This window comes from Hypanus sabinus, chromosome 7 (genome assembly GCF_030144855.1).
Source record: "Hypanus sabinus isolate sHypSab1 chromosome 7, sHypSab1.hap1, whole genome shotgun sequence".
In the NCBI taxonomy this organism is placed as follows: Eukaryota; Metazoa; Chordata; class Chondrichthyes; order Myliobatiformes; family Dasyatidae; genus Hypanus; species Hypanus sabinus.
In genome coordinates, this window is record NC_082712.1 from 16,574,914 (window position 1) to 16,588,680 (window position 13,767).

General features: G+C 43.1%; 1 protein-coding gene across 1 annotated transcript in view; it reads left to right on the forward strand.

Moving 5' to 3' along the window:
* The window catches only part of ghra (growth hormone receptor a), a 170,722-nt gene extending 158,588 nt beyond the window's left edge, over positions 1-12,134 (forward strand). The window contains exon 13 of the mRNA XM_059974276.1: positions 46-12,134. Within this exon, the coding sequence (XP_059830259.1) occupies positions 46-1,011 (966 nt within the window). The 3' untranslated portion in view covers positions 1,012-12,134. The remainder of the gene's footprint in view (positions 1-45) is intronic.
* The last annotated feature ends 1,633 nt before the right edge of the window (positions 12,135-13,767 follow it).

Genomic DNA, 13,767 nt, shown 5'->3' on the forward strand with positions numbered 1-13,767 from the left:
GATTCTCCTTTAACTCCTTGTCAACATTTGATATTTTTGTTACAGAAAGGTAAAATGGACGAAGTGAACTCAATCTTTGCAAACCACCTGAGCTACAAGTCTGACGTGTATATCGATGATCCCTGGATCGAATTCATTGACATTGACTTTGATGATGTGGATGAAAAGACCGAGGTGTTGGATACAGACCGACTCCTGGGGACTGCCCACCCCAAGACTGACAATTGCCTGAACGTCAAGGATGACGATTCTGGCCGCGACAGTTGTTATGAGCCAGATGTTTCTGAAGCAGAAGGTGCTGGCTGTAGGCCAAGTGCCAACGAATTAACCAGCTTTCAACTGAAAGCCAGTGATGAGAAAGAAGACATGAAGGACGCTACAGGAATTCCTGTGGGCACATCGGGTGTAGATAATCAAAAGAGCCCACAGGCAAGCGATGAGGAATGTGACTGTAGCCAAGTGCAACAGGATATGACAGCCTCTACCAAAACTGAGTTCACTCATCCACCTGTTCATAGCCAGCTCAGCAACCAGAGCTCCTTTGGGAAGATGGACTTTTACGCACAGGTAAGCGACATCACGCCTGCAGGCGGTGTCCTCCTTTCCCCAGGGCAGCAGAACAAAGCAGAGGTAGTGCCAACCAAAGAAGCCTCAGCTGTTCCAAAGGCAGATCAGAAAGGCATGCACCCAGACAGTGCCTACACCTCAGAAGGCGACATGAGGCAGTTCTGTGCCAGCAGCGCGAGCAAAGAGAACCTATCAGGCACAGAGAAAAACCTGAATCAAAGCAACTACTTTACCACAGAGAGCCTCGCAAGTACCGCGGTCGGGTCTTGTAAAGAAACAGAAAGCACCAGGCAGCCAAAGTTACCTGTGCCAGACTATACCTCGATACACATGGTGGACTCTCAGCAGAGCCTATTGTTGAACCCAAATGTGCTGCCCAGCAAGAGCCAGCCTACCCTTGCTGGTTATCTGATGCCTGAACAACTTGGCAGTGTCGTCCCCTAGTTAGTTCACTGCACTGTTACAAGAGTGGTCTGATAAACTCTGTATAATAACATGGAAGTATTAGCTCGCAAAAAAAAACACACAACGGTACCACCATTAAGAAATATTATAACTGATAAATCAAGAATATGAATTATTTTTAAATGTCAGCTATATTTGTTAGTGAGAAAAGACTGTATTTTTATAAAGCTAAAACAGTTCCCATATAAAGAAGCTGGAAGAAAGTTCTCTGCCAATTGGACTGGGAATACTGTTTCTCAGTAAGCCATTTTTCTAATTCTTGGAAATACCTGCTGCAAATGGACTGTAAAAGTTCCAGAAGAATTTGGGGATCAAGGATAGGTGCAATCTTGCATCCCTCAAACATCAACCCCCTATAATCAGTGGAACTGAACTTGGAGGCAGGAGTACAGTGCAAATCCCCCTTTGCTTTGTGATGAATTCTCGCTCTGAACTTGGTCGAGTCCCCAGCTCATCCCTGTGTTTGTGACAGTCCTCATTATACCTCCGCTCATTTTAGAAGGACAATTGGCAGGAATACCTAACCTAAGCTTTATCTTAAAATGGATCTCAGGAACAAAGTCAATATTGCTAATAAAGGAACTAAAACATTAGTTACCCTCCCGATAGAGGTCACTTAGCTTTTTAAAGGAGAACTCTCCGAGCAAATACACTCTACAAAGTTTTCACTCTGTTATGTCTCAAATGGCTGTGGAAGTAAGAGGCTTGCTGAGGTGGGCTTCAGTTATTACAGCAGTTCAATTCTGAAACATCTCAGTGCGGACTTATCTGTTAACTTAAAATCTCAGTCCTCCAGACAATCAAGGCCCAAAGTAATCTGTTGAAACTTCTTTTAGATGGAAACCATATTCACAAGAGATTCTGCACATGCTGGAAATCCAGAGAAACACACAGATGATGCTGGAGGAACTCAGTTGCTCCCTTCCATAGATGGGGCAACACGGCACGGCACCATAGCAGTTAGCGCAACACTTTACAGATCAATGTTCAATTCCCACTCCGCTGATGTACACCCTCCCTGTAACCAGGTGGATTTCTTCCAGCTCTTCCCATTTCCTCCTACATTCCAAAGACAAACGGTTAAAGGTATTGTGTTGTGAGCATGCTGCATTGTTGCCTGAAGCATGGCAACACTTGTGGGCTGCCCCAGCACATCCTCACTGATTTGATTTGATGCAAACATGAACACGTGACAAATAAGGCTCCTCTTTAGATCTTTATCTTTATTCCCTCCATAGATGCTGCCTGACTTGCTGAGTTCCTCCAGCATTTTGTGTGTGTTGTTCTAAGTGAAAACCCTCTCTTACATCAGCCATGAACCTCCGTCACCGTTCATAGAGAATAACAGGGCAGTTTATCTGGAGAGAATAAATCCTTCCAGCGTACCAATCCCCGAATAACCCTAGTCTAATCACAATGACTAATTAACCTATGAAATGGTATACTTTTAGACTATGGGAGGAAACCAGATCACCCAGAGGGAAACCACATTTTCTACGTGGAGGACTTACAAACCCCTTACTGAGGGTACCGGGATGGAACCCCAAACTCCCAACACCCCAAGTGGTAATAGTGCCGCACTAACCATTACAGTGTCATGGTGTCCCGCTGATAAACTCCTTCCACCCTATCGTCATGTGATTCAGGTAAAGCAATCAGAAACAGGTCTTCAATTGACTTCTTGATATTAACTTAGCTAGTAAGAGTTCTGTCCATTAACCCCACGTTGAGTATGTTGGACTGTTTAAATAGTTGAACAAAGTCCAGTACAAAGTTGTGGGCTGTGGGATAAGAGTTAATGATGGAACACTCTGCAGTGGCTCTCTCACCCTGCGAGCTGAACGCATTACAATTAAAAAATCCAACTCTTTGCAAATAAGAAATTTGATCCTATTACTAAACTGTGAAAATAGTATAGCTCAGATATGCCTTTATAAATTCAGAATATACTTTCAACCAAATATTCCATAGCTTCATAGAATTACATAGCATGAAAACAGGCCCTATGGCCAACTGATCCATACTGTCCAAGATCCCTACCAATATTAGTCCCATATCCCTAAACCTCTCCTGTCCAAGTGTCTTTTAAATGGGGCACCATGGTAGTGTAGCCTTTGGCCTAACACAAGTACAGTTCAGGCATCGGAGTTCAGAGTCCAATTCCATCTCCATCTTTAAGAAGTTTGTACATGCTTCCCATAAGCACGTGGGTTTCCTCCAAGTTCTCCAGTTTCCTCATATAGTCTAAAGAAGTACTGGTTGGAAGGTTAATTGGTCACTGTAAATTGTCCTGTCATTAAGCTAGGGTTAAATCGGTAGGTTGCTGGGCGGCGTGGGCTCATTGGACTGGAAGGGCCTGTTCTGCGTGGTGTCTCTAAATAAATAAAATAAAAAATGTAGTTATTGTAGCTGGCTTTACCATTTCTTCAGACAGCTCGTTCCATATACATACCACCCATTCAAACCTCAGATCCCATTTCATTCTCTCCTCTCACCATAGATCTAGCTTTAGATTCGCTGCCCTGGCAGAAGGACTGTGACTGTTACTCTGACTGTGCTTCTCATATTCTATAAAGTTACCCATCAGCCTCTTTTGGAAGGGAATCAATCCTCCAAAGCAAGCCCTCCTGTACCAGTAGCATCCATATGAATATTTTCTTCACCTTCTCTACATCCTAAGGTGACCAGAACTGCACTTTATACTCCATGTGTGGTTTCTAGGGGCATAGATTTAGGGTGAGGGGCAACACTTCACACAGAGGGTGGTGTCTAAATGAAACGAGGTGCCAGGTTGAGGCAGGTACATGGAGAGATATGGGCTGACCTCAAGAAATTGGGACTACGTAGGGCCACACTGTGGTTGGCTTTGACTGGGTGGGCCGAAGGGCCTGTATTCAATCTGTATTGCTCCATGACCCTTGCCTATGGCTAAAGAGGATACAGAGCTGTTTGTCAACAGCAGATGAGGCTCATCAGCTGAGGTTAGCTCATTTAGGATAAAGAAAACACTGATCTCAAACCTTTGCTGCCTTGCATCTACACCCACTCATGGGGAAGGCTTTGGAGTAAAGTCAGAAAAAAATCCAGAGTTGGATTTCTTAAGGCTGTCCTATGTTGAGTTCAATGGTGACTGGCAACTTCTGCCAGCTGTATGGAGAGGGGAAGCGTGCTACATGGGCAACAGCTTGCATGTGTATCCACCCAGCTTGGACGCAACATCCATGGTCGACCCTGATATTGAGAAGGCCCCAGTTGTTGGCCTAAAACATTAAGTCTGTTTCCTCTATGTAAATGCTGTTCAATCCTTGTTATACACAAGACTTTAAGCCATCAACAGTACAATTTTATATTTCTCTGATTTCCTTTAGTAGATTTAAGCATGTAGTAAGAGCTACAGTCACTGTGAGAGCATTCCTCACCAATTTCCACCCCTAGCTCTTCCCCAAGGTGTGGTGCTGCTTCTGCTTTCTCAGTAAGATACACGAGGAAATACTCTGTCTGTAGGAGCTCCTGAGTTCCACTTGCCAACGAGTGTAGAGTTATCCTTCAATCTTCACAAAGCCATTCACCTACAGCCCACCCTGTCCCAGTAATGCTGTCATAGGCCCCATCCATCCAGTTGTATTACATGTTTGTTCCAGGATGCAGTCATAGATTCAACCTTCAACACCACCCCACAATCGGGAGCCACAAATTCCATGCAGACCGTCTTGTCCGGTGAGCTTGTCCCAACTGCCTGAGTTTGGCCTATGGCCCTCTAAACCTCTCCTACCCGTGTACTTACCGAGAAAGCTTTTAAATGTTGCTAGTGTTGTATGCCTCAAGAACTATTTCGGGCAGTTCATTCCAAATTCACACCACCTTCTGTGTGAAGAAGTGCCATGGTGTCCCCATTAAATCTCTTGCCCCTTTAAACCTGTGCGCCTCCCTGGGTAAAATTGCTGTGTGCTTTCAGACTGTCTCTGCTCCTTACCACTTTATGTGCCTCTGTCAGGTCACACTTCAATCTCCTATGTTCTGGGAAATAAAGTCCTGGTGTACAAAATATACTTCGAGTCATAGAAACAGGCACTTTGGCCCCTCTAATCCATGCCAAACCATTAGTCTGCCTAGTGCCATCAACCTACATCTGGACTTTAGCCCTCCATACCCCTCCAATCTACAGTATGTACCTGTCCAAACTTCTCAAATGTTGAAATCAAACCCACAGCCACCACTTCTGCTGGCAGCTCGTTCTACACACTCACCGTCCTCAGTGAAGAAGTTGTTCCCCTTAAATATTTCATCCTTAACCCATGACATCTAATTCCATTCTTGCCTGGCCTCAGTAGAAAATGTGTGAAGAGGCCACTGGATCCATCTAGTCCGCTTGTTCTCCCCAACCCTGTCACAGGCCTATTAGCAATTGCATTGCACCAGCTTCCTTAATCCCATTTATAAAGTGGTTATATGTTAGTCAGTACTTGATTAACTTTCTAGCTGCTTCAGACAAGTGCATTGAGTTGCTGACTGAATAGCTGAAGGGCAGATAAGCTATTGAAATCTCTGGCTGACACCAGGCCTCACTCAGGGACTGTAATGGTGCCTTGCTATTGCTCTATATTTTACTGATTTAAAAAAAACAAGTGATGCTGTAGCATCATTACCTCCCTGGATAAAATGTGAATCCAACAAAGTTTAAACCGAATCAGTAAATGGGCTTTTTATTGTCACGTGTGCCAAGGTACAGTGAAAAATGAGTCTTTTCAATTCATTGCGACGATGTAGTGACGGAGTACAAAGTAAAACAAGAGCAGAGTGCAGATAAAGTGTCCCGGAAAGGACAGCTCTGGCAGACCATAATGAGGTAGGATAGTTCAAAAGTTTGTCTTATCATATTAGGGGACTGTTCAATAGTGGGTGTACATTTCTAGAACAGAACACTACAGCGCAGAAACATGCCCTTTTGCACATCTACTACATTCTGAACTATTAATCTGCCCTGTCCCATTAACCTACACCCAGACCAGAGCCCAACATACCCCTCCCATGCATGTACCCCTCAAAATTTCACTGAAATGTTGAAATGGATCCAGCATCCATCACTTGCACAGGCAGCTCATTCCACACTCTCACCACCCTTGGAGTGAAGATATTCCCCTTTCACCCTTAGCCTATGACTTCTAGTGGAAAAAGTCTGCTTGCATTTACCCTTCATAATTTTGTATACCTTTATCAAATCTCACCTCATTCTCCTACGCTCCCTATCACTCAGGTCAAATCCCGGCAACATCCTTGTAAATTTTCCCCGTATTCCTTCAATCTTATTTACATATTTCCTGTAGGTAAGTGACGAAACCTACACACAATACCCCAGATTAGATCTCATCAATGTCTTACAACTTCAACGTAACATCCCACCTTCTGTGCTCAATAATTTGATTTATGAAGGCCAATATGCCAAAAGCTTTCTTTATGACCCTATCTATAGGTGCGCCACTTTCAAGAAATTCTATGAGACATACTCCTGTAAACCACCTTACTCTGCAGACAGGGGAGGGTAAATCTGGGGGAGGAGACTCAAACAGCCTCTGCCTTATCCTTGTTCTGCATTCACTTCACCTTAACTTGCTTCCCATTCTCAGTGCAATGTTCTTATCCTAAAGGTCACAACCAAGCTAAAGGCTCGATGTAGCCACCACAAGGTTGGGCGATTGTTGCTGGAAACTGAACAAATATAAAAGTCAATTATAAAATAATGGTTCTTTTAAAAATTGCCTCAGTAAAGAACAATGTTCCTCCAACATAGTTTACAGTGGGACTGGTGTTGGAGGTCCCTTTAGTCCATCACACTAATGACACCACAGTAAGTGTGGCAGTAAGCACTATGCTATACAGCTCGGTGTCAAAGTTCGGAGTTCAATTCTGGCAACGCCTGTAAAGAAGTTTGTATGCACATGGGTTCCTTCCCACAGTCCAAAGACCTACGAGTTAGTAGGTTAATTGGTCAATGTAAACTGTCCTGTGACAAGGCTAATGTTAAATAGGTGGTTTGCGTGGTAGGCAAGGGCCTATTCTGCTCTGTATCTCTGAATAAATAGATCAAAAGCTGTTCTTTCTGTAAGGAAATGCCACCTATCTGAGCACTGCTGTTTTGACTTCAGGCTTTCTATAAAGGTCTTACAGGAGTTATCCCATTCGAGGAAACCAGCTTGATCTGTAAGATGGTATATTTGCTTTTCTATCTATGGATAAACTGAGATTTGCACCTGACCTTGTAACCTCCTTAAAACGTATGCTGCCATTTCTCAGTTTTTCTGAAAGACTTGTAATTTCAGAGGCAGCAATCCGTATCATAGAATGATCACAGCTTATCTCCTCCAGAGCAATCACCAGTTCCACACCACCCCTACCTCGTCCCGCCTTTTCTCCATAGCTTAGAAAATTTTCCCCCACCTTATATTTGTCCAATGCCCTCAAAGATCTCAGTGGAACCTGTCTCCCCCACATTTGGAGGCAATACATTCCAGATTCCAAACACATGCTGTGAAAAATCATCTCTCCTCACATCACATTTGATTCTCACCCCTTCGACAATGATTCCTGTGACCACTACTCAAACTCTCCAGCAGTTCACCCCTTACCACTTCATATATTTTCGCAGATCTCTCTTCATCCCGCTCTCAAAACAGAGTCAGCTCCTCCAAACTATCCTTGTGTCTCATCTCCTAATCTTTTCTGGACTCTCTCCAATGCCTTCTCACCCTCTCTACAATGAGATAACCAGACTCAAGTTCAACTTTAATCATCATTCAACCATGCACACGAATACAGGAAAATGAAAGTGTTCTTCTAGGACTAAGGTGCGAACAGTCAGACACAGCACGCATATTGTACATATGATAGCAGAAAAACATACAGTTACAAAGATAATAATAATAGACTGAAGGCAATATTCCAGTAGAGCTTGGAGCAGTGCTTTTTAAAGACTGAACATACCTTCCTTGCATTTTTAGTCTATGCCAAAGTTATAGCTGCCTTATTAACCCCTTTCATAAACTGCCCTGACCCTTCAGTGATGTGTATTCATTTTTCCAGACACACTGGTCCTGCAAACCCTTTTAGAACAGCAGTTTCTATATTGACCTCTTCTTTCTACCAAGGTGGATCATTTCACACTTCCCCATGCTGCCCAGTCCACCAGCCTGTCTATCTTGCTGTAGTTTGGCATCACCCTCTTTGCAATTGCTAGATATTCCTCACCACTTCTTGGCATTTTTTTAGAAAAAAAAATTTATTTAGAGATACAGCGTGGAACAGGCCCTTCCGGCCCAATGAGTCACGTCGTTCAGCAACCCACCAATTTCATCCTAGCCTAATCTCAGGACCATTTATCTTACTAACTGCTAGGCCTTTGGACTGTGGGAGGAAGCTGGAGCACCCGGAGGAAACCCATGCATTCAATAGTTCAATTTTATATCAGACAATGTATACAATATACAACCTGAAATTCTTACTCTACACAGACGTCCATGAAACTGAAAAAGAATGAATGACAGAAAATGTTAGAACCCCAAAGTTTCATGGGAAAACTTCATATAAACGGCGTTGGAATTGAACTCCAAACTCCAATGCCTCAGCCTGTAATAGTGTTGCTCTAACCATGGTATGGTTGGCACTTCGTTGGAAATGGTTTGGGGGTGGCCACTGGGTCAAATCTTACACAGGGGTCTGCAACCATCAGTGTGACCCTGCACTGTTTACTGCTAAAGTAAGCAAGATGCTCAAGCTGTTTCATGTCAATGACGGGAGCAGCAGACAGCAAGTTTCTTTCTCCCTCAGTTCAGATAAAAACAACACCATTAATTGAATTTGTATGATTACTCAGTTGACATGTGGATGAGTGAAAAATGGAAGGTTACGTGGGAGGGAAGAGTCAGATTGATCTTAGAGTGGGTTAAAGGGGCCGAAGAGCCTGTATTGTGCTGTACTGTTCTATAAGATCAGAACATATAGGAGCAGAAATAGGCCATCTGGCCCATTGAGTCTGCTCCGCTATTCAATCATGAGCTGATCCAATTCTTCTAGTCATCCCCACTCCCCTGCCTTCACCCCATACTCTTTGATGCCCTGGCTAATCAAAAACCTATCTATCCCTACCTTAAATGCACCCAATGACATGATTTCACAGCCATTTGTGGCAACATATTCCACAGATTTACCACCCTCTGACTAAAGTAATTTCTCCACGTCTCTGTTCTAAATGGGTCCTTCGATCCTGAAGTCATGCCCTCTTGTCCTAGACTCCCCTGCATGGGGAATAACATTGCCATATCTAATCTGTTCAGGCCTTTTAACAATCAGAATATTTTTATGAGATCCCCCCCTCATTGTCCTGAACTCCAGGGAATTCATCCCAAGAGCTGCCAGACATTCCTTATGCAGTAACCCTTTCATTCCTGGAATCATTCTTGTGAATCTTCTCTGAACACTCTCCATATATTCTGCGTCTCCAGTTTGGGACCACAGGAGAAGAGACATAGAAGTTTCTTTGATGTGGGTTGATTTAATACGAACTGGATATATACATACAACATAGAACATCACAGTACAGTACAGGCACTTTGGCCCACAATGTTGTGCCGACCTAGAAACCTACTCCAAGATCAATCTAACCTTTCCCTCCAATTTCCCTTCATCCACATGCCTATCTAAGGGTCTCTTAAATGTCTACCACCACCCCAGCAGTGTATTCCATGCACCCACCACTCTACATAAAGACATCCCCCCCGATTCTTTTCTCCAGTCACCTTAATATTATGCTCCTTCGTATTAACCATCTTTTGCCCTGAGAAAAAAGGTCTCTGGCTGCCCACTTATCATCTTGTACACCTCTATCAAGTGGCCTTTTGTCCTCCTTTGCTCCAAATAGAAAAGCCCTAATCGCTCAGCCTATCCCCATCAGGCATACTCTCCAATCCAGACAATCTCCCTCTACGTCTTCTCTAAAACTTCCACACCTTTCCTATAATCAGGTGACCTGACCATCTTCTGGTCTTTCTGAGGGCTCCAAAATTTGACAGAAAAAATAAAACCCACATTGCATTTTATTCTGTTGCTGTGGGGCCACAAAAGTCATTGTGGGGTGGGAACAAGTTTCTGAAGTAGGGTAGGGTAACATTGCTACACATCCCACCACAGCATCTGAGAAATTCAGTTTCACTGTGTGGAGTGATGTCTTGTGTTCCCACAGGTAACTGTAAAACACTTGGATTCTGGTTGAATCCCATGTGACTCCACTTAATTACTTATGGCCATCACCCCTGCTGGGGCTTGGGCCGCGCACAGCAACTCCCCACAGTCCTATGTCCTGGGCAGTCTTTCAAGTTCCTCCATGTGTATCCCATCTAGACAAAGGCCCTTCCTCACCCAGGGATCAGGACTTTGGAGCTCCTGTTGATGTTTCTGTAGCTCTGGGTTTTTACAGGATGGGGTTGCTAGCCCCATGACCAACCGTCCTCCCTTTGCAACTGAGCTTGGGAATGCCGGTGATGGAGTTCATGTGACTCCAGATGCACCAATATTGTTGATTCCTAACTCTTTCCTCGATACAGCTGGTTTGGCATGAACAATCCCATGAAATAATCTTCATTTGAGAGGTTTATCTGAGTGAGGACAGGTGTGTATAATAATGCAGAACATCTCTAGTCAGCCTACTCCCTGTTTTACTCTCTCCCCACCTCCCCCCCCCCCCCCCCCCCACACACACACTCACGTTTCTGAGCAGAACAGAAGCTGGATGTCTTGAGTTCTCTCTGAGGATTCAAATCCTCACACCCAAGAACACACAGTTATTCATTCTTAAAATCAAATGGCTAAAGAATTCTGAAGGGTCCGGGCTTGGTACAATGAGTTCGTGGGAGGAGGTTTTATTCTGAAGACATATTGTCATGAAATGTAAAACATTGTACGCAAATGAGCAAATATACAGATAACCGAGTGCAAGGGGCAATCTCTCTGCTGTTGTGGAGTATACACTGCTCTACTGGAAATGACAATAAAAGAGCTTGAATCTTGTCTGCATAGGACAGGGTGTATTGTGGCTGCTACTCCAGTTGGGTTCTGTTTAGTACATGAACCAAATTATTAGTAAGCAATCGATTTCTACATTATGTGTGGGTACCATAACCCTCCAACTTTGACAGTGTTTTTCAGGTTATAAATAAGGTTAAACAAATATTTTATATGAAGTTTGCTGCTATGAACGTGTGACCCTAACAGTAACAGACAAAGCCACTCTTCACCCCTGCTGATTAAACTGCTCATGGCTGACTGCATTCATACAGCCAGCTCAATCAGATTTTACGCAGCAGTATTATGTATTAACTAAACTAAAGGTACACACTAAGGCAGCATGATATTAACTGGTGCAGCAGCAAGCTCTTTCAAGAATTTAAAACATTTCACATTAATTATTTTCAAAAAACAAAGATGTATTTAAATGAATGCATTCTCAGTGTTATACTATGTGAAGATGGATAAGTTTTCCCTGTTAACGACAACACATTGTATCCATATTCCCACCATCCCAGGGTGATTACTAGGGTGGCAGGCTGAACTAACCTCACTTCATAACTTCCATTAGCATTGTTCTTCCCATAAACCCAAAGCAAGAATGAGTAAATTTACAAGGATGCTGCCAGGACTTGAGGGCATGAGTTACAGGGAAGGGTTGAATAGGTTAGTACTTTATTCCCTGGAGTGTAGGAGAATGAGGGGAGATTTGACAGAGGTATACAAAATTATGAGGGGTATAGATAGAGTAAATGCAAGTTGGCTTCCTCCACTGGAGGTCATAGCTTAAGGGTGAAAGGTGAAATATTTAAGGGGAAAATGAGGGGGAGCTTCTTCGCTCAGGGTGGTGAGAGTGTGGAATGAGCTGCTAGCAGAAGTGATAGATGTGGGTTTGATTACAACACGAGAAGTTTGGATTAAATCATGGATGGTAAGGCTATGGTCTGGGTGCAGGCTGATAGGACAAGGTAGGCAGGTTAATAGTACGGTCTAGTTTCAGTGCTGTAATGCTCTTTGACTCAAGCTCAGCAGAATAAGATAATTAAGCATACAGTACATTACAGGAACAAAATATGAAATACTGCACCACATCCCTAATGCAAGAACTGAACCCTAAACACGGACTTTCCTTCCACTATGACTGTCTCTGAATTCTGCCGCCACTGTTAAGTCCAGCAACAGTTAAACTTGCATTGGATTGTAGTTAACAAAATGCAGTTACAAAGTCAAAGTGGCCAAGCACATCCCTCTGTTGTCTAGTAACAGAAAGTGCTCTTGTTTCTCCAGCAGTGAAGAGTATATGCTGCGAATGTTCACTTTGTCTTAAAAGCACTTTATGAAATTACACTTTTGAAATCCTTGCTGTCATTTGTAGATAAAATGATTAAAAATAGAAATATTTTTAATCACTCACTCAGTTACAGTGAGTATATTCATGCAACATGAATTAAGTTGGGATCATATTTTGGTTTAATGTTTTCTATAGCAAACTATTCCTTGTGGGCCCAGTCTAAGGCCCTGCAGAATGTAAGCATCAGTCTGTTTTCTGGATCTGATAGGGCTACACAAGGGCATTAACCAACTTGTCCACAACTCGTTCACTCTGGAGAAAATATTCAGACCTACAGTGAATAGCACTGTAGTCAGACTAGTCCCCTGACTTAAATCCAGTACATGTGAAGCTCCTAGGGTTGGAGATTTAACACAGCACATAACACTTTGTGCTTGGTGGAGTGATGACAAATAATTTTGGAACCATGATTGGAAGTGATTAACATTGTACTAGCTGATCACCGGAACTAACATCCTTCACCTTTATAAAGAAAATGAGTTTGGATGCTTGAGGATTATAGCTTGGAGCATAGAACAGTAAAGGCCCTTCAGCCCACCATATTGTGCTGTCCCCATAACCTGCTCCAAGATCATTTTAACCCTTTCCCCAAAACATCTTCAAGCCATGCCCTATATCAAACAATTTCTTGAGATTTGATTACAGCTGATAGGAATTTAACTGATGTTTTAAAATTAGTAAAACACATTGAGACAGTAAAGGGGATGGGTTATGAGTAAGTACGGAAGATCTCTAAGCCTCACACAATAACATCAGCCTCCCTGGGGTTGTGTTCCTGTGATCCTACCGTCTGGATTCTGGTTAATTTGCTGCTGCAACAACAACACAAACCATTTTAGAAATAGAACGGACTTGCCTCATCGACAGTGTTCTTTCAATGTGAAAAGTCTGAGACAGGCGTCAAAGAACCACTGTCCCTTCTCAACTATCCAAAGCTGTGAGAGATGGTACTGCCTCACAAGGTGTCCCCCCACCTTTTGTCATTGCCTACCCCGTAAACTGCCTTTCCCCATGCACCTTGTCCATTGACCACCTCCATCTTCCTTCCTCTGTGCCAGTGAAATATTTAAAGCCTTTGCAGAAGGCAACATCTGATTTTTAGAAGCTGGAGGTGGAATTAACCCTGGCTGAACAGTCAGTGCATCACCTGCTCAGAAGGAATAACTTAGAAGATTATTTTTTTCTCTGCCCTAGATTTGTATTTTAAGTATTAAATTTTGAAAGGTGCAAAAGTACAGAAATCAACATTTGTGAAGTACATTTTGGGTTATATATTATTTTTAATCCAGAAAAACTGCATGTACTATTTTTGAGAAGTGCTTTGCCTTTTG